Raw genomic sequence first — 20902 nt, forward strand, 5'->3', positions numbered from 1 at the left:
CTGCATGTGTGTCCGGCACATTTCCCGGGCCGTGCTCGTCTAGTCCTAGATTTAGGTTCCTTTTCGTGCTGTTGGGTGTTGATAGCAACCAACCATCAAGTTCAACAATCCATCACTTAGGCTGTCCTTGACAGAGTTGCGAGTGTGATATCGGAAGCATAATGCATAAAGTGGTGGAATCTATGCCACCTGCTTAGCATGCCTTGCATGCAAAAACGTAAGCCCTTGGCTACTATAACGGTCTCAAGCGTGAGAACCAAAACCATAAGTGCCTTGCACAGAATAAACTGGTAGGGATTCTGTGAGCTGACATTCCCTATTTTTCCAAGTTTAAGTTTATCTTGTTTTTTTTTCCATGTTTACACTTTACTTGGCAATTACTGTCATTGTGCAAAGCAAAGTGATTTGGCAATTTTACATGAAGCACGACTTCTCCCTTGTGCCGAGATACTGCCATTGATTTGGAATCAAGGGCTTTGGCACACAAGTTTGGGGAACTATAGGAGCTACAATTGAAGGATCAACACATCCTATCTCATGTGGCTCAAATGCAAAAGCCTTACCATGCTTTGAATGCATTTCTTTAAAGCACTTTGTCTCCTCCTGTGTTAGAAACTCCTCGACACCAACTTGCAACTCTTGAAAAGACTCCTTTGTGAAGGTGAGCCCAATCTTTTTAGGATTCCTCAAACTTGGTTGCAAAGTAGCTTGCTCAATCGTTTCCCTGTTGTTGGGTGGTAAGGGTGAAGCTACTAGTTTCACCTTTTTTGCTACACTCTTGTAATTAGTTTCAACATGGACTTCTGGGCCAACTATTTGCTTGAAACATAGGTTTTCTTTAGAGTATACTTCCACAACTTCCTTTTCAATATACAAACTAGACTCCATTATAGCATCAAGCTCACCCATAGTATCAACAAAAGAAACTTGCTCACACAAACCCAAAACATTTTCAGTAGGCTCTAACAACCCACTCTCTTTCATGCCTATTTGTACATTATGTATATATTGCCTCTCACATCTCTTCAAATCTTCAAGTTTTGTAAAACATACTGATCCATTCCTTGTTACCAAGGAGCCTGTTGAGAAAATTTCACCTATTTTTGGATCGGGCGAGACCCTTTTTCTTTCTGTACCACTGCATGTTGGAATTAGGTTGCAGAGCAACGCACACAGCTTGGAGAAGACGAAGGAAGCTCAAGGCACGTAATAGAGAGTGTATTACTTAGTGTGCAATGGAAATATAGATAGCCCTAGAGTGATGGGTGTATATACAATGCACGAGGGAAAAAACCTCCTAAAGAGGGAAAGAATGCCACGGCAGTCACATCACTACCACATGTATATGATAACAAATACCCCCTGGAGTGATGTGGTGAATGAGAGTTGGCACATGAGTAAAGGGAAGTGCTATGCCCTGAGCACATGATTGGTCCACAAAGGGGAGTAAGCCCAAAGCTTTGCGGAAAGCTTCGAGCTTCTCACGAGACAATGCCTTTGCGAAAAGATTTGCAAGGTTGTCCTGTGTCGGCACATAAGACAACCTGATCTCTCCTGTTCAAAGCCTCTCCCTGACATAGTGGTAATGCACCTCAATGTGCTTTGTGTGAGCATGAAAAACTCGGTTCCTCGCAACTGCCAATGCGCTCCGACTGTCAGTGCAAATAGTGTTGGCAGTGTCCTGTCCAACACCCAAATTAGCCATAAGGTGTCTGAGCCATACACACTCAACTATAGTTGTGAAGACTGCCTTGTACTCAGCCTCAGAACTAGAAGTGGCCACAATAGGTTGCTTCTTGCTCAACCATGATATACATGAACTGTCAAGCATGAAACAAAAATCAATTGTGGACACTTGCGTGTCAAAACAACCAGCCCAATCTGAGTCCAAAAAAGCATGCAAGTCTAGCGACAATGATCCCCCCTTGGGATAAAACAAGCCAAGACGTAAAGTGCCACAAAGGTAGCAAAAAATCCTCTTGAAAGCTTGCCAATGCTTAGACCCTGGGCTATGCATAAATCTACTGACCTATGAGACTGCAAACTGAATATCCGGTCTCGTGTTGCATACATAAATGAGGCATCCAACAGTAGTTTGGTAAAGAGTGACATCTGCAGGATCACCAGCATCATGAAGACTCAATTTCAAACATGTTTCCATGGGAGTGGCAATAGGTTTGCAATCTCAAGCCCAAACTTACATAGCAATGTCTCTATGTAACTTTTATGACACAAGGCAATACCACATCACACTGCTTAATCTGTATACCCAAGTAATGATGCAACAGTCCCAAATTTTTCATCTTGAAAAGTAGCATTCAAATCAGTCTTAAATTCAACAATATGTCTCTCATTTGGTCCAGTGATCAACAAATCATCAACATAAAGAACCACAATGAGAAGTATATTACCCTCACACTTTACATACAATGTGCTTCGTGTTGGACTATTACGAAAGCCTTGTTTGACCAAATGAGTGTCAGCTTTCTCATACCAAGCACGAGGAGATTGCTTCAACCCATACAAAGCCTTCTTACATCTGCACACTTTGTCCTATTGTCGTTACTATGGCTGGTCTGCTAGCTTAACCAATATTCTAGCTTTTTCTCCCCTGGCACTTCCCCATATTAAATGATCAGTTTAACATGAGAAAATCATTTAGGAGAATTAGATATTGATTATTATGACATTACCTCTCTCTTGAAATCATAGTCATCCTCGACTATGGGGTAGAGAAGATAAAGCATATTCATTAGTCCTTTTCGTAGCGGGTAGAGGATCCCTATGTTATCCTACGACATCGTTCCAGAATGGATGACTAGTCCATTTGGTGGTTGAGAGCCCAAGTTGCCGCAAGCATGTCTGCACATTAGTCCTATCAGTCTTCCATAGTAGAGTGACAAGCTCTACTTGGTGTTTGGGAGACGTCGTCTCTGCAAACTTGATCTAAGCATGCATACTACTTCATTTTTGTGCACAATAAAGAAAAAGAGAGTCTTATAAGACAAAAACTTTGTTCATTTTTAACATTTGTACATTTGCTTACTCTAGGGAAGCATTGTAAGCATTGACAAGGTTTAGGTTATCCTTTAATTGTATGCCTTGCATCCATCTAGCATCTTCAAAAGGATAATTCTTAAACTTAATAAGATATCGTCGGATAGTCTTACCGCCTCTTAGTACCTTGTCTTCATGTCGGAGAATGGACTCGGGCTGCAACACCTCTTCTTGGTCCTCAATCTCCGGTGGGTCTTCAATAGTTGGTTCTTGAGGTGGCTCTCCTTTGTAAGGCTTTAATAGGCTCACATGGAAAGCATTGTGTATGAGCCAATGGTTGGGCAACTTGAGTTGATAGGCCATCTCATTGATTGGCCTAAGAATTTGGAAGGGACCATAGTACCTTTTTGCTAATTTAGCATAGTACTTTTGGTGTCCCGTAGGATTCTTGCCCGTCCTGTGCCTTAATCAAGCCTTGGGAAATTTGAGTAAGACCCAATCATTTTCTTTAAAGGCTTGAGCTCTTTTGTGCTTGTCAGCAGCAGCCTTTTGCCTTTGCTGTGAGATAGAGATAACATCCTTAATATTTTGGAAAGATTCTTGTAGGTCTCGGCTATACTCATCTGCAGTGAAGATCTTCCCGTGTACCTTAAGTAGCAAGGGACATTTTGATCTTCGCTCAATTACCTCAAAATGTGCTTTTCCCGTGGAAGTATGTACAATGTTATTGTAGGCATACTCCACTAAGGGTAAGTACTTCTCCCATTGGGATCTTTGATCTACTTCCGTTACATAGGCTTTTAGTAGATCGATAATTGTTAGGTTAGCTATTTCACTTTGGCCATCCGTTTGCGGGTAATAGGCCGAAGAGAAGGTTAGTCTTGTTCCTAAATTCTCAAAGAGACCCTTCCAGAAATTATTGGTCATTCTAGGATCTCTATCCGACACTATGGACATTGGCAAGCCATGGTATTTGAAGATTTGTGAAATGAAGAGGGTTGCCATTTGATGGGCTTTGATAGTCTTTTTGACAGGTATAAAATGAGCTTGTTTACTGAACCTGTCTACTATCGTCCATATTCCCGTATTCCCATGGATAGACTTTGGCAATCCAAAGATAAAATCCATGGATATGCTCTCCCATGGTGAATTTGGGATTGGCAAAGGTTGAAGCAATCCAAGTTGCTTCCCTCTATCACACTTTGTCTTTTGGCATACCACACATTTAGAAACACACTCTTGTATGTTTGCTTTCATGGTAGGCCAATAGAAATATGTTTCAATCCCCTTTAAGGTAGACTGAATCCCTCTATGCCCGGCATAAGGAGGAGCATGAGATTCATACATTGCTTTCTCACGTAGTGAGCTAGTAACGCGTAGTCTATTGCCATAGAGAAGATAACCATCTTGTAAGGTAAATGGTTCCTCTTTCTTCCCTATTGCAAGGGCTGAAATCACATCTCTAAAATCGGGATCAATAGCATACTCATCTATCATAGAAGATAGATCATTGTGAGTTGCTATGGAAACCGCGTTCACTCTCGGCCGTCTTGAGAGTGCATCGGCTACTTGATTATGCTTGCCAGCAATGTGAGCAATATGAAAATGAAATTGCGAAAGGAAATTTGCCCACCTCATTTGTTTGTCAGAGAGCTTGGTTTGCGTCATGAAGTACTTAAGACTTTGGTGATCCGTTCGCAGAATGAAAGGAGTCCCCAATAAAAAGTGCTTCCAGGAGTCTAAGGCATGTAGAACTGCGAGGAGTTCCTTTTCATATATGCCTAGAGCTTGCTCAACAGGGTCGAGCCTTCGACTTTCATAGCCTATGGTGTGCCCTTCTTGAAGCAAAATAGCTCCAAGCAATCACCACAAGCATCGCATTGAACCTCAAATGGCTTTGAGAGATCCGGTAGTGTAAGCACAGGTTGAGAGATCCGGTAGTGTAAGCACAGGTTGAGAGATAGGCTTTTCTTTAAGCTTTTCGAAAGCATTGTTCTCCTTGGCAGACCATGCATGCCTAACGTTTTTCTTTGTTAGGTCATGTAATGGTCTTGCTATTAGTGAGAACTTTTCTATGAAGCGTCTATAGTATGCGCACATACCTATAAAGCTTCTTAACTCATGAAGATTCCTTGGTTTAGGCCATCCTTTTATTACCTCTAACTTTGATGGATCCATTTGGATGCCATCTTGAGAGATAATATGACCTAAATACTGAATCTCTTGTAAGAAAAAATCACTTTTCTTTCGATTAACATAAAGTTTATTCTCTCTTAGAACTTGAAATATTACCTGGAGGTGTTGCTTGTGTTCGTCTAATGAATTAGAGTAGATGATGTAACATCAAAGAACACTCCAGCAAAGGTTTGGTGAGGCCTGAATAGCTTCTCCATCAAGCGGTTGAATGTGGTTGGTGCATTGGTCAAGCCAAAAGGCATGACAATGTATTTGTATAGACCAAACGTAGTGCAAAATGCGGTCTTTACAATGTCTTGATCAACTATCCTTATTAGATAATAGCCACTTTTTAGGTCAATCCTACTGAAGTAGGTGGACCCTTGTAGTTTATCGAATAGGTCTTCTACCCGTGGAACGGGGAACCTATTTTTGATAGTGATCCTATTTAGTGCTCTATAGTTGACACACATACGATATGTGTCATCTTTCTTTTGCACTAGTAGCACAAAGAGAACAAAATGGAGATGAGCTAGGCCTAACCATGCCCTTCTCAACTAACTCATGCACTTGCCACATAATCTCCTTTTGTTGAGCTTGAGAAACTCTATAAGGAGGTTTGTTAGGCGGTGAACTTCTTGGAAGAAGTTCAATTGCATGGTCATCATTGCCTCGTTTAGGAGGTAGCTCACAAGGGATGTCGTCAATAAAGACATCTTGAAACACCTTGAGAAAATTGGACAACTCTAATTCCTTTTGATTGTGTATATTTTCTTTTGCTAAAACATTAGGATCATTTTGAGAATCTTTAACAAAACTCATGTACAGGGAAATAGAGCTCTTTATTGACTTGTTGAAAGCTTGTGTATGTACAATGGATATAGTGTTACCCATTTCCTTAGCATCTACATACATATCTTTTTTCCTGAACTTAAAGGAGATTCTCTTTTCAGGGAATTTAACATTGGCAGCCATGCGATCAAACCATGGTGCCCCTAGGATTACATCCTCATGCTTGAGCGGAGAGATAAAGAAGTCCTCTTTGTCCACATAGCTTTGGACATGGAGCCTCAATTTCCCGATAAAGAGAGTGACTGAAGCTTCTTGCCCCTTGAAAGCACTGTCTACGGGTAGGACATCTCCCATCTCGTAGGCTTGTATGCCTAACTTGGTGGCCAACTCTATAGATATAAAATTGTGAGTAGAACCAGGGTCAAGAGAATAAAAGCATCATGTTCTCTTAACTTTCCCCAAGCATGGCATAGAGGAGATCCTTTGTGGTGAATTTCCTCCTCTTGGATTTTGACCAAGGTAGCTCTAGGAGGTTCATGGCGGGTGTTCTTTTGGGGACAAGCGTTGTACGCATGCCCTTGCTTGCCGCACTTGAAACAGCGGTTATCCTTGCGATAATGCTCAAGCTCTTCAAGAGAGAGTTTATTTTTGCCTTTATAAACTCCCTTCTCTTTAGCTTTGTTGGAGTTGCCCTTAGGAGACTTTTGGACATTGTCCTTCCCCTTAGGCTCATTGGAACCCTTGTTTTTCGTGGGCTTAGAATTTCTTTTAGTCCCCCATTTGGAAATTTATTCGAGAGGCCACCATAGTATGGTGTATAACCGCCGATATGGTGCGTGGCCTTTGGGAGTTAACATACTCCACCATTTCTTCAGTTATGTAAGAACTAGGAACTAGACTCTAGGATCCTCCTCCCAACCTCCCTTTATATAAGCAGGCTCCTAGCCCCTTGCCCTAGACGGATCCCCTGTCCCCACATTGCCTAGCCCGACCCTTGGCCGTAGTCCATGACTATCCTAGTTCTTAGGGTACAGGACCCTTGTCCTGACATTACTCCCCCCTTAAAGAAGAGTTTTCGTCCTCGAAAACAAAAGTGGGAAACTTCTTCTTAAGAACACTAATGTTTTCCCAAGTGGTACCTTCTTCCGGTCGGTCTTTCCACTTGATTAAGGCTTGTTGTCGTACATGATGGCGTGTATGCAACTCATGGTAATCCATAACACGTTCAGGCTCATGCGATAACGTAGGAGGTTCAAGGTAATCGATTAAAACCTGCCGGTGAATGACGTTGCCATCCCCATGTAACCGTTTTCGTAGAATGCTTACATGAAACACCGGATGAATGCGAGAGTGTGATGGTAGTAGTAGTTTGTAGGCACGATCACCAACTCGCTTGAGTATTTTGAAAGGCCCACAATATTGGGGAGATAATTTAGGTGTTGGTCCAGTTTTCAGACTTTCTGAATGTTCTGGCACCCGTAAAAATACTTCCTCCCCTTCTTCAAAGGTAACTTGCCGACGTTTCTCATCAGCGTATTTCTTATACCGATCCTGTGCTTGTCGGACATTTTGACGAGCAAGTTTCATCATATCCATGTGGTCTTGGAGAAAATCCTTAACCTGTTGGACTTTTTCGGTTGCCAACCCCACCGTAACTGGTGACCTAGGTTGAAAGCCGTACATAAGCATGAAAGGACTGAAGCCGGTTGTGACATGCTTAGAACTGTTGTAGGCAAACTCGAGAATAGGTAAGTATTCTTCCCAGTCTATCTATTTTTTGCTAACGTATGCTCTAAGCATATCCTCTAGCACCTGGTTAACCCGTTCTATTTGACCATCTGTTTCTGGATGGTCAATTGTACTGAGGTTGAGTTGTGTACCCAATTGTTTAAATACAGCTCTCCAAAAGTGGCTGTTAAACTTTGGGTCACGGTAACAATATTACTTGGCAACCCATACAATTTGTATAGATTGTCCATAAATAATCTTGCTAGTTCTTGTGTCTTAACCATTTATTTGGTCAGAATAAACTTACAGAGTTTAGTCAATCTGTCTACGACCACCCATACTGAGTCATGACCTCGTATAGTGGTTGGTAATTCTACTATAAAATCCATGGAGATACTTTCCCATTTTCCATTGGGAATTTCCAAAGGATGTAAGAGTCCTCTTGCTTTTAGGCGCTCTGCTTTGTTAACTTGACATTTCTGGCAATGCAAGACATAAGCTTGAACAAAGCCATGTAGGCCTGGCCAGTAAAACTGTCGTCTTACGAGAGAATAAGTTTTTCTAATCGTCGGGTACCCTGCACTTAGACTATCATGACATTCATAAAGAATTTGGCGTCGAGTGTCTGTGTCCGTCGGTACACAAACTCTCCCCTTGTGGAGTAGGTACCCATTGTCGATGGTAAAATGCTTCCATCGCTGTAGTTCATCACTTGATAAAAGAGAACTAGGTGTGGAGGTTAACTGTACACTACCTGCATTGGAGTGAGAAGGATCCCTCTTTTGAACATGGCTCCACACTTTGGAATATGTTTCATCTTGCTCATATTTGCCCTTGAGAGATGCTAAAAATTCACTACGAAGTTCTGTGAAGAAGAGCGAATTGATCTCTGGCATTCGACTGAGAGCGTCTGCCACTATATTCTATCGGCCTTTGCGATACCTTAACTTGGCGTCATATTCCTGAAGGATCTCGGCCCACCTGGCTTTTCGACCCTTTAATCTCTTTGTTGTGTAAACCATTTGATGCTTTCATGGTCAAACACAATCTCGAATTGAGCACCATACAAATAGTGACGCCATGTCTTTAAGGTAGACACTATTGCATAGAGTTCACTTTCGTAAGCAGAATAATTCTGCTGAGTTGCATCCAGCTTCTTACTTTCAAATGCAATTGGCCGTCCGTCTTGTAACAGGACTGCTCCAATAGCACGGTCACTGGCATCCGTTTCCAAAATGAATGGTTTCAAAGGATCTACAATAGCCAGCATAGGAGCTGTAGCTAATGCATCTTTGAGTGTTTCAAAACTCTGTTGTTGAGCAGAACCCCACTGAAAAGCCTTAACTTTGCCTTTTAGTTGGTCCATCATAGGTACAGCAAGGTGAGCATAGTTTTTAACGAACCTTCGATAAAAACCTGCGAATCCTAAAAGGATCTGTAATTCTTCCAGATTTTTAGGAGGTGGCCATTTCCAAATGGTATCCACTTTGGATTGATCCATGTATAGGCCATTAGCTGAAATGACATGCCCTAAATAATGAATTTCTTCCTTGAGAAAATCACATTTAGATTCCTTGGCATATAACTTGTTTGCACGTAACAACTCAAACACCTGCCTGAGATGTTGTAAGTGCTCTTCTTCAGAAGCACTATAAACTAGAATGTCATCGAGAAACACAATGACAAATTTGCCCAAATATGGTTTCAAGACATTGTCCATAAGTGTCATGAATGTCGCAGACACATTGGTTAACCCAAAGGGGATCACCAAAACTCGTAATGTCCAAACCGTGTTCGGAATGCAGTCTTAGGTATATCAGCAAGCCGAATACGGACTTGGTGATATCCTGACCTCAAGTCAATTTTTGAAAAAATTAGTTTATGAGTTAGCTTATCAAATAACTCATCGACCCTTGGCAATGGGTATTTGTTCTTAACTGTAACCGCATTTAAGCCCTGGTAGTCTACGTACATGCACATACTGCCGTCCTTTTTCTTCACCAAAAGTATAGGCGAAGCCCATGGTGAAGAACTGGGTTGTATAAACCCTCTGCTAAGGTAGTCAGCAAGCTGACGTTCCACCTCAACAGCCTCTGAGTAACTCATATGGTAAGGTGGTTTACTAACAGGTTTACAGCATGAAGCCACGTCAATGCCATGTTGCACTGAGCGGGTCAGTGGTAAACCTGATGGAAAATCATCAGGAAAAACATCTTGAAATTCCTTTAACAATTTTTGTAATTGATTAGCAACGTTTGCTTGTGTAGAATTAGAAATTGGTGGAATAGAGGAGAGAGAAGCATACGGCGTTGAGGAATGTTCAACAGACTCAATGTTAGAAAGAAAATGAGACAATGAGTAACACAAGAAAACCTGTTCTATTTCATTATCAGAAACGAGCTGCACAAGATCTTGTCAGACATTCTAACAACTTTTAGGTGTAAACGTTTTAGGTGTACTTTGGCACTTCAAGCCCTAGTTGCTACTCCTCTTTACCCCTTTAGAAAAAGCACTCAAGCTACTGTACCCATGGCTCGAATACCATTGATTGCAAGGAATAGAAGAGAGGGTCATTCAACACCAAAACAACACCGGCTCCTGTCAAGCTTCTAATAGCTCAATAGCGGTTAAGCCGTAGGCAACCCCCGTAGGACTCCACTATTAAGACCATAGCTCTTGACGGTGATGGCCCGGTAACTGCACAAAGGCAGGCGCACTGCAAGGCTGAATAATCCCTATTCTACTTACTCACATGCAATTAATAGTACCAACCAGTTATAGCTAGCTTGAGGAACTCCCTTCTTGAGGAAGAAAAGAGAAACCTTGTGCTCTGATACCAATGTAACATTTAATGGTCTAGTAACTTGTGTGTAGCGGAAAATAGCATGAACATAGTGAGCATTTCATTAGAATAGCTTCCTAATGAGAATAACAAGAGTGCTTGGGTGGAGAGAGCAACAAAAAGCATAGCACCTAGTTATATAGCATAAAAAATACTTCAAAAGAGAAAGAAATTAAGCAATTGACAACAGTTGAGGACCGGATTTGCATGGAGCCGGTCCCCCCTCCAAAAGGCTTTGTATTATGGTTTCTCCCATCAAGAGAGACATTTTACAATACAATTCTTTGTGTTCCTTCAATACTAGCTAGTGCAATGAAGATGGAAACTTCATGCACTAAGCAAAACACTTATCAAATGCAACGTCAATTCCCTCACGGTCTTAGACCCAAGACCTCACACACCTTAGAAGATGGTGAGAGCTAGTGGGATATGAGAGTAGATTGAGAGGCAGAAGGAGTATTCTTACGAGAAAGATGTACGTCTCCTCACATAATCACTCATATTAGCATAGCTTAGCTTAGTAATTAGCATGGTAGAGGAGATGAGTATGCATTGAAGCTTGGCTCTTGGTTGGATTTACATCACAAAGCCAAGAGTTGTTGGTGTTGGCATCCCTTCTCACAAGCTTGGAGTAGGTGGTAAGCTTTCCATTAAAGCTTGAGAAAGAGAGAGAGTCTTCTTTGCTTTACACATGAGATTGTGTGTGTGATAAGGTCTTGCAAAAATCAGCCCCCTCTCTCTCTTGGTCGAACCCCCTTGCTAAATGCTCATGCTACAGCCCTATTGGACCTCCCCAGGCCTAGCCAATGGAAATTAAGTAGCATAAGTGATAGCCTTCTGACATGTGTCCCCATTTCCCCTTTTGTGAGAGCTTTAGGTAATTAATAAATGCAACTAAACTCTCATTGGACCCCTTTGCCTCCTGGCCAATAGGAATCAGGCAAGCCATTGGGCTGCTGAATGCTCATTGGTCCCCTTGGGAGACTGTCCAATAGTCTTCTAGAGAGCTTAATTCTTATTTGTTCTTATATTAAGTGTTTTTAAATTAATTAAACTAGATTTACTCTAGCCTAATTCTCATTGGTCCACCTCCATGGCCATCCAATAGGATTTGAGTACACCTTGTGGGCATCTGGCCTAGGGAGCTGACATGTGTCCCTCTTTCCCCTTGTGTACAAATGAAGTTTGTGAGTGTGTGTGGGTGTTTCTCTCTCATCCCCTACTTCTTGGGCTCGCCCCCTCCTATGTAGGGCTTGACAAAGAATTTTTGGGACACACAAAGCATCCAATTCCCCTAATGTTTGACCTTTGGACACAACCTTTGAATTTTGGAACCTTAGCATTTTGGAAGTCTTAATGGGCCGAACCTTATGGTCTTTTGAGCCCATTGTTGCACATAGCTCTGTAGATGGCCCCCCCTTTGGATCCCTATTTTCCCTCCTTTGGATCCTTATTATGGCCGATCTGCTAGCTTAACCAATATTCTAGCTTTTTCTCCCCTGGCACTTTCCCATATTATATGATCAGTTTAACATGAGAAAATCATTTAGGAGAATTAGATATTGATTTTTATGACATGATGTCGATAATTTCTTCATGGAATTCACACTTGGCTATGCCAAGCACCTCACCCAAAGTAAACTCAACCTTGCTATTCAAAATCCTCTCCTCTAGAACTTTCTTCAAGTCTGTAGCAAGCTCAATGTTAGATTGTAGTTTGTAAGCTGGTCGTTTTGGCTTACCTTTTGTTGGCTCCTTTTTCTTTCCTGTTGTAGATTCCTCCATGGTCACTTATGGTGAAGGTGCTTCTTGTGTTGGTGGTGCTCGCAAAGGTGCTGCATCATTCCTCCCTCCACTTCTTGTAGCTCTTTTTGAAGTCCCTTCATCACCATTTTCATGCCTACGCTTGTCTTCTACAATGGCTTCATGGCTTGGCAGTTTTTAATGTAGACATGGACAGACATTGAATCCACTGGATCAGTCTACCCTGTTTCTAGATGTATGCAATCACTTGCTTCATGTAGAATCTCTTTTGTAAGCTTTCCTTTTTTAGCTAATTCCATGACATTTGCCCAAAGTCGACCATGTGATCAGCCACCTCTTCATCACTAAGATGCTCAATTTTTACTCCATAGTAGATGCCTCAACTGAAGAGGTGTCATGGTTAGTTGCCATATCTTCAACTAAGGTTTGCATTTTCCCTTCCCAAAGTTAGTTCTCAAGGGTAGACCTGTCTCTCATAAGTGGATTTTACCTTCCTTAAAAAAGACAACATCTTTTGTCAAAGCATCACTAAAACTATCACAATTCCTTCTTACATGGTCTGTACTATCACACCAAATACATCTATTAACAAAACCTTCTTTGGGCTGTTGTCTTTGCCTAGGAAGTGGCCCTGATGGTTTGCCTTTTTCTTCAAGCTTTGCAAGCTTCACCTTCAAGTCGTGCATTCCCTTCACAAGCTCATCTAGCATAGACTCATCAAACTTAGGAGCTATAAAAGTAGGCTTTACCATTTTGTCAGAATTTGAGGTGAAAGGACTTGTAGTGTTTACTACCATCTTGTCCCTTCTTTTTTGTCGTTTGGCAAGCAGTGAGACATCACCTTCAACTTTATTCCAGTCGGTCTTTAGTCCTTGCTCATCATCTTTATCTTCAAGAAGGAGCTCCAAATTTTTTTGAAACTCTTTACCTGCAGCTTGTAAGAAAAGATTTGTCTTCTCTGCATCTAGTGTGGCCCTTTCTGTCCTGGTGAGTTGTGCATAGTGCCGCTCAAATTCCCTAAGTAGCTTTGTTATTAATAGTCCTTACTTTGACTTGACTACCCATTCTAAGAATGTTCTTTTGGTCCTCTCTCAGAGTCCTCCATGAAATATTCCTCCTAATAAAGCTACTTTGAGTTCTTCCCAGTTTCTCCCATTCCCATCTTTAAGTCCCTTAACATGTTCTCTAATTTTCCGAGTAACAACTAGCTCAAAGCTTTGAATCATCATACCTTGTGACACGCAATGTAGCTCCATCTCCTTCACATACTCGCGTAAGTACTTGGTTATATCTTTTCCATTGAATTGATCTATTCTATTGATGATCGCTTCTATGGCCTTGGTTACTGAAATCTCCCTTCTTTCAGTGGCATGTTGTTGTTGCATGAACATTGCAAATGCTTGAAACATTTGCATTGTTGCTGGGTCAAAATACATACCCTGTTGCTCGACATGATCACCCATGGTTACCCAAAAACTCTCACCCTGGCAGTTTCGCGTCGGGTTCACCAAAATATATGTTGAGAAATTTGTTGTCTGGCCAGGAAAGCACCGTGCTTTTGGCTGTGAGAGTTTGTGAGAGAACTCCAAAAAACTTTATGAAGATGCCATGAAGTTTAGGGTTTAGAAGGAGTGCAATCAAAGAAGCCCCGCTCGTTCTCTCTTGCACTCACACAAACAAAGAAAGAACACAAAAGAGAACATCAAAACAACACAAAGATGAAAACACCAAGGCTATGGCCGTATCGTATCATGGGTAATATGAAAGGGTTAATAGATGAATTAATGGCGTTCAATCTTTGCTGACCAAACACGTTACAAATTGTTCTTTGGAATTGTAATTTTGTCTTATCATAATATATATGTTTTGTTTAATGATTGTGATTAATTGTGTGTACAAATTCTCTTGGTTTATAGCAAGATAACTACACTTATGTCAAATGAAAAGTTATAGTCTATAAGGAGTAGTATCATGGGATCCGGTGAAAGAAATATTTCATTGAGCTTTTATGGGCCAAAGAGAAATACTATACGTTGTTGAAAGTGTATTTTACAGCTAATCCATACGTTAATTGTAATAGACACAGAGTGGAAGCGATAGAAATTCACATCATGTGGATTATTCATCTAAGATAAAGTATGTGAAAAATGTAGATATGAGAGAAGTGAAGGAAAGAGAATTTCCCTCCCAAGCCCTATTCTTGCCCGTAGGCAATAAGGATACTGCGAGGAGAGATGTATTTGCAGCAAAGAGAACCTATAATTTGTAGAGAGAATGAATTTGTAAGAGAGAGAGAGATATATATAGGTTTGATTAGAGATGAAAAAGAAAACAACAAGAAATCAACAAAATATAAAAGTAGAATACATCTTACTTGACAAACCCTTCGGGAATTATTCACCATTTTTGATAGAGAGAGAAGAAGAGGGAAGACTTCAAGCCTTGATTGATGCACCAAGTTAAAGACCTCCTTTGATTAGAGTTGATCTTCCAAAGATAGCTTACAAGATTGGCTAGTCTTCCTCTAAGAGCAAGTGTAGGCTTATGCTTAGGCTTATGTTTATGACTAAGTACAAGGCATTACTACTCTCACTCCCTCATGAATTCAATTTATGAATGGTTTACAAGGAAGTATAGGTGAAGGGAACCCCCAAAGGGTTTACACAAGAAGATAAGTGCCATTGTGAACAGAAACTGAAAAAGTTTGAAATGAGATGTCTCCGCATGATATGGGCAGACTGGGGTCCACCATTTTGATCATAGCTCCTCAACCGTGGCTCCAAATAAAAAAGTAAAAATACGGACACAAAATTCAGCTCATTAGCTACGACTCCCATTTTATATACTTTTTTCAATTCGGATTGGAACTTTGTGTAAAAGAATCATCAAAATAGGATACAGTTTTGGCAGCAAAAGTCTTATTGTGGTCCCCTTAGCTTAGACTTTCACTTGATTCCAATGGACACTTCATGCAATATGAAAGAATAACATTGCTCTTTGACAAAGTTTTGTAATCATGCTTACAATAATGCATTAAAATAGGTGTATCTTTGAAAATCATGCAAGGTAGTGTCCCACTAGGATTTGATTCTTTTTTAGTAGCTATTAAAAAGAAATATAAGAAAAATATGAAAAATACATAGAATATATATATATATATATATATATATATATATATATATATATATATATTGAAATTTACCATAGATATAGGCTCTAACTAGGGTGTGAGATAATAATGAGATAGTAGAAAGAAAGAACCAATGCTTTTTGCCCCTAGTTAAAAAGGCGGAGCTATTGACGCTTTTCCCATAGTACTTTTTGACGATAAGGTAAGAATATGTTACCCTTGAGATAAATAATGGGGATGAGATAAAAATCTATATTATTATACTTAGACATGCATATGTACATTATAAAAAATCTAAAAAGTCACAAGATAGATCTTGTAGCATTCGTTTCCACTATGTACGTGTCACAACACGACACCTTGGACCTCTTTTAGGGTGGCTTCACAAACGGGCACCGCCCATCCCGACAGTTTATGCCAGTGGGCGGCCCAAAAAGTACCCTACTCGGCTGATGGGTACTCGAGCTTTCATAAATAGCGGACATAATTGCTTTTTTATCGAGTGGCAGCGTGAGAAGCTATTGGCTCAGCTGGTTACGACCTTGGGCACACAAGCACGCGGTGCTTAGATAAAGTCTCCTGCCCGAAACTTTTGCTGAAAAGCTGCCATGGCAGTCACACCCATGCTTTGGGCGGGGGGGAGGGGGATCGCCCATAAAAAGTCCGAGGGCGGGCATGACGGGGATGCCAGCTCGCGCCCTTTCATTTTGTGTGTGAATCAAAATGAGGCGCCCATGTATTAGGTGGTAGCCCCTCACTGGTCATTCACTTTGTCCATAGAGAATGGGCGGATGCTTGTGAAGCCGCCCTTAGTTATTTAGAGAGCGACGATAGTGCTAGATAATAAAATGACCATTATAACCTTAAAAATTGCCACTTTAGAAGTGGCAATTTTCAAGGCTATGACAATGTCCACCACAAAAATGCACGGGAAGACGACATAGTCGCCACAGCCCCGACCGAGCCTACCTCGCATCTTGTGCGTCTATCTCCCTACCGTAGATCCCATGACGGGTCTCAAACTCGTGTTGTTTAGTCGTGAGGCCTCCCTATGGCCTTGCGAGGGTTGGTGTAGCGTGCACATGGTACGTTCAATGAGCGTTCGTTGGCACCACGAACGATCGTGTCACTGACTGCCTCTTTACGCACATGGTGATGCTTCTTGACGGTCGTTGACATAGATCACATGATGCTATCTTCATGATATCTTACGTGCAGACCAAGCAGAGAAGTAGCGGACTCCAAGTCATCTTCTCTGAAGCTTTTGCAGGTTGCAATCCTCTCTGCGCTCTTCCCGCCTCGTGAACGAGGAAACATTCAACTCAACGAGGGTTTGGGGGGGGGGGGGGGGGGGGGGGGGGGGGGCTCCCTCAGGACTAAGTGACACGGGCATGGGGACGTGGGATCCACGATGAGACCATCAAGCATCGTAGATCTTGTCGGCACCGTCAAAAGTAATCTCGGTTTGTATCCGATATTATTTTCGCTCACATTTGGTATAAGAGTAATCTCGGTCCCACACCATCACAAAAAATGCGTGGGTGCTCGTGGATAGGACATGGGAGTCCCAAAGGTGAGGTCATGGGTTCAAGGCTTGGGTTTGAGTAATCTTCGAGATTACTTCTCGTAATTTCGAAAACCTGAGATTACTTTGCCATGATCTACGGCTCTCCTTCCCTTCACCGTTAATCCCACCCCCTCAATGCCCGTGTCCTAAGGAGGCCCTCCATTGCAATGTGGTCGTGGTGGGCCATTGTAGGCCAGGCTGTGCTTTTCCACCGAACGGAACGACCTCTTCTCTCTCCCCAATCGCCATTGCAGTGGCAAAGCACCCGTTGGTGATGCCTCTCCTTCATTGCTACCATTGCTAAGAGGCTACGAGCCACAAAAGAGACACACGCACAAACAGAGAGAGAGAGAGAGAGAGAGAGAGAGAGAGAGAGAGAGGTCTCCAGACTCTCCACTCCCAAGTCGGAAGGGAAGGGAAGGGAAGGGAAGGGGGCGAGGGAGAGAGAGAGAGACAGGGATGGGCTCCACGTTGCTCTGTTCTCCTGCTGCGGCATCGGAGTCCACCTGCGTAGGTGCCCTGTGCGCTCTTCGGACGTCTTCACACCCACCAACACAAAAAATTCCCTCTCGCTATTGTGTGCCACACGATCCCCCCTTCCTTTTCCCTGAGGAGGTCAGCCCTACTCTGCTCTCCCGTCCATCGAAAGTGTCGCGCCTCCGTGCTAGAGTTCTGGATGCATGCCCGAGAGAGAGAGAGAGAGAGAGAGAGAGAGTAAACTAGGGAAACTGCGTTAAAAAGACGGACTCTCTCTCTCTCTCTCTCACACACACACACACCCACCCGCATACACACACAGAACAAGGGTTTCGATAGGATCTGTAACCCGCCCCATTCAAATTCATATCTCTGCTAATTCTGGCCTTTGCCTTTTCGGTTGTGGGAAGCCCTTGTTACCCTCGTGTTTGGGTGAAAGTCTTGTTGTAAGCTTGCTTTCTGGCCATGCAAGCATTCAGAGATCAATGGATTGTGATTATGATGACAAATATGTGCTAATGTACGGTGCGCTGGAGCAGGATTTTGACGAGCTTCAAGCGGTGAGTTCAAGCATGTTTATCCTGACTTGATTCGCTCTGTGATTGTGAAGGATATTTCTGACTCTGCAGGTTTCCTCATGGGTTGTTTGTAGGAAGCGGCAGAAGTTGCAGCTCTCTTGCAGAAGGCTAAAGAGAACAAGCTCCGTCTACAAACTGAGATTAAGTGAGTGCAAGCTGCCGTTTGTGTTTTTTTTCTTTGAGATCAATTTTCTGTACCATTGTTTGTGGCAGTGTATGATTTGTTGTTTGGGGACATGGCGTTGAATGGGGGTCGGGTAAGTCCCTTTCCCTAAATGTCGCGAACTGCCATAGGAGTCTAGATCACCAACGATAGGAAACACACACACAGAGAGAGAGAGAGAGAGAGAGAGAGAGAGAGAGAGAGAGAGAGAGAGAGAGAGAGAGAGAGAGAGAGAGAGAGCAGAAGTAGAATTTTGCATTTTTGACTATTCTCATGTTTTGCTGCATTTTTGAACTATTCTCATGTTTCTTTTATTGTGTTTTCTGCCTTTTGCCTTGGTTTGTAACTGGCCAATGGATTTTCAACCAGCTTTAGGCTATGCTGAGGCAAACCTTTCCGGAACACTGCCTCTGTCCCAATGGTAGTGCTACTGAAAACAAATATCGAAAAAGCATTCATCAAAGCAATAACAAGCATTGTGTCATTAAGCTGCTTCATGAGATCGTTTTTAACTTTGGGCTTCAAGCAAGTGCTACCTGTGTAGTCAAGATGACCATTTTGCAGACATGGTTACTTCTATCTAACGATGCAAGGTGACTATCTGGTGTCTAGTGTCAGGAGAACGTAGTTATCTTCTCCAAGCGTTTTGTCTTCAAGAAATGAGTCCCAACACGTCCGGCCAGCAGTTTGTATCAAAGGATTTGTTTGAAACATTTTCTCTTTCTGAGTGAAAGCATTTTGTGTTTGCCTTTTGTGCGTGTGTTTCCCTCCTTTTTCTTTGCAAACTCATGTCTGCATGTGCTAGCAATATGTTGCTCTTAAAGCCAATGGCCGCGTTGTGTTGCTTTCGTTTTGGATGTAGTATGTAGGTTGTATGCCTCTTGCTCTTTGTACTATTCTCCATGTAAATGTGCTTTTGATCCTTTTGGGATTGATTGATTGGGAGTACGGGTCTGCATAAGTTGTTTGAACCGTGATGGCTCTGACGTCTCTCTAATCACTTATCAGGTTTTTGAAGAGAAGGGCTTCAATGTTGAGAGCAAGTATGAGAATACCAGATCCTTATCTCACTAGGGAAGCTGTCGGAGAAGGCGCTCAATATATTTTTGGGCCATCCAGAGCTTCTACCGGAAGATTGGTTAGTTTTCTCTACGATGTCTGCATAAACATCTACTATCACCACAGGACTGTAGCAAGCTGCTGCTTGAAATACCTAGGGTGATGGCCGAGCTAAGCCATGTGTGTGCTCGTCCATTCTTGCACATGATGATGATAATGGAGGCGCAAGAATGCCATGTGTGTGTGTGCTCATTGTTGTTTTTAGTCTGAAAAAAAAGCCTGATGAAGGTGTTTTTGTTATTTTTTCGGGAGCCTATATTTTGCATTCTGAGAGAGAATATGGTTCTCATGAAGTCATTTTTTATTTATATGAATTCAATAAATCTTTTTACTTGCTGCAGGTGCTTGGGGGGGATTTTCAGTCTAAAGCTTTGAACTCGCAATCTTTAAATGTTTCAAGCAGGGTGCCCTCCAACTTAATATCATCTTCTAAACATCAGGACGTTGTAGGCGTGCTGAAAACTTCTTCTAAGCAGGCTTCGAATGGTGTTTTACAACCAAAGAGAGTGGGAAAGAGGAAAATTTCCTGGCAAGATGAGTTCTCAGTGAGGGGATGATGTCTACTTGGGAGCACTTGACATGTATGTATTCGTCTTAAATGTTCTGTGCCTCATTGCTATTGAAGTGGTGGCAATGGAAGGTCTTTATTTGTGCCAGAAAGACAAGCTTGCCATCATGGTAAGCGAAGACAGGCTTGCAATTTCAGGAAAATTATGGTACTGTATGAATGGGGAGATGAATTTTCATTGTTTTTGTATCGAGTAGGCTTGGCCTTGATGAGATAAAAATGAAAGCAGGCGAGGTTTGGTGCTCCCAGGGATGTGGTCCCTACATACGCATCAAGTAGGTTATGGCTTTGTATTGAGGAGATATAGTTCCTTTATGTGTTGTATAGCGAGTGATGGATGGATATGTCTTGTTTGGTGATTATGCAGACTGTGGTGTTTGGATGATCAGGCCAATTGCTTGCCATGATTCTTTTGCTTTCCCATTAAGCTGTCTGTTAGCTATGCTACACGTAACTTACTTCATTGGGATTCTCCTTTTTTGAATGAAAATTACTCTTTTCTACTCTATTTGTACTTAAAACAATGCCATGATATATGTACGTGGAAGTTGTGACTCGTGGCTTGCATATACTTCGTCTGAGGTTGGGTATTTGTCAGATGCACATTCAAGGGTTTGGCTTATGTGCTACAGGCTATTTCTTATTGTCATACTGCTACATAGTATTCTACAATTCTTGCCTTGTATAAAGTGTGAAGAGGAGTACTGATTGTCATACTGCTACATAGTATTCTACAATTCTTGCCTTGTATAAAATGTGAATAGTACTTGGCAATATAACATCGAAAAATTAGAAATTAACTTGTTGATAAATCACCGTGTATAGCGAAGCATGATTGTTCATACATGAATGGCAATACAATTAGAGAGAAAATCTAACATTGGTTGAAGGTTGGAACTCTTATGACAGCTATTGTAGGTTGGTTGGTTAGAGTTAGTTTAGATCAGGTTATGTCTTCAGATTAGACAAAATTGGAATGAACTACAAAGATTGGAATTGAAA

General features: G+C 41.9%; 1 protein-coding gene across 1 annotated transcript; it reads left to right on the forward strand.

Moving 5' to 3' along the window:
- The first annotated feature begins 17336 nt into the window (after nt 1-17336).
- On the forward strand, nt 17337-20266 carry LOC147431160 (uncharacterized). Its single transcript, XM_086493812.1, has 6 exons — nt 17337-18032; nt 18125-18195; nt 19222-19351; nt 19674-19784; nt 19958-20010; nt 20098-20266. The coding sequence occupies exons 1-6, from the start codon at nt 17958-17960 to the stop codon at nt 20177-20179; spliced, it is 522 nt and encodes a 173-aa protein (XP_086349938.1). The 5' UTR covers nt 17337-17957; the 3' UTR covers nt 20180-20266.
- The last annotated feature ends 636 nt before the right edge of the window (nt 20267-20902 follow it).

Source organism: Adiantum capillus-veneris, chromosome 21 (assembly GCF_014529385.1).
Source record: "Adiantum capillus-veneris isolate H3 chromosome 21, ASM1452938v2, whole genome shotgun sequence".
Taxonomy (NCBI): domain Eukaryota; kingdom Viridiplantae; phylum Streptophyta; class Polypodiopsida; order Polypodiales; family Pteridaceae; genus Adiantum; species Adiantum capillus-veneris.

Excerpts from the sequence above, each read along its gene's own strand:
- LOC147431160 (XM_086493812.1), top strand. The coding sequence starts at position 17,958 with ATGGATTGTGATTATGATGACAAATATGTGCTAATGTACGGTGCGCTG. Across the intron at positions 18,196-19,221 it reads CGTCTACAAACTGAGATTAA|GTTTTTGAAGAGAAGGGCTT; the intron begins GTGAGTGCAAGC and ends ATCACTTATCAG. Across the intron at positions 19,352-19,673 it reads GAGCTTCTACCGGAAGATTG|GTGCTTGGGGGGGATTTTCA; the intron begins GTTAGTTTTCTC and ends TACTTGCTGCAG.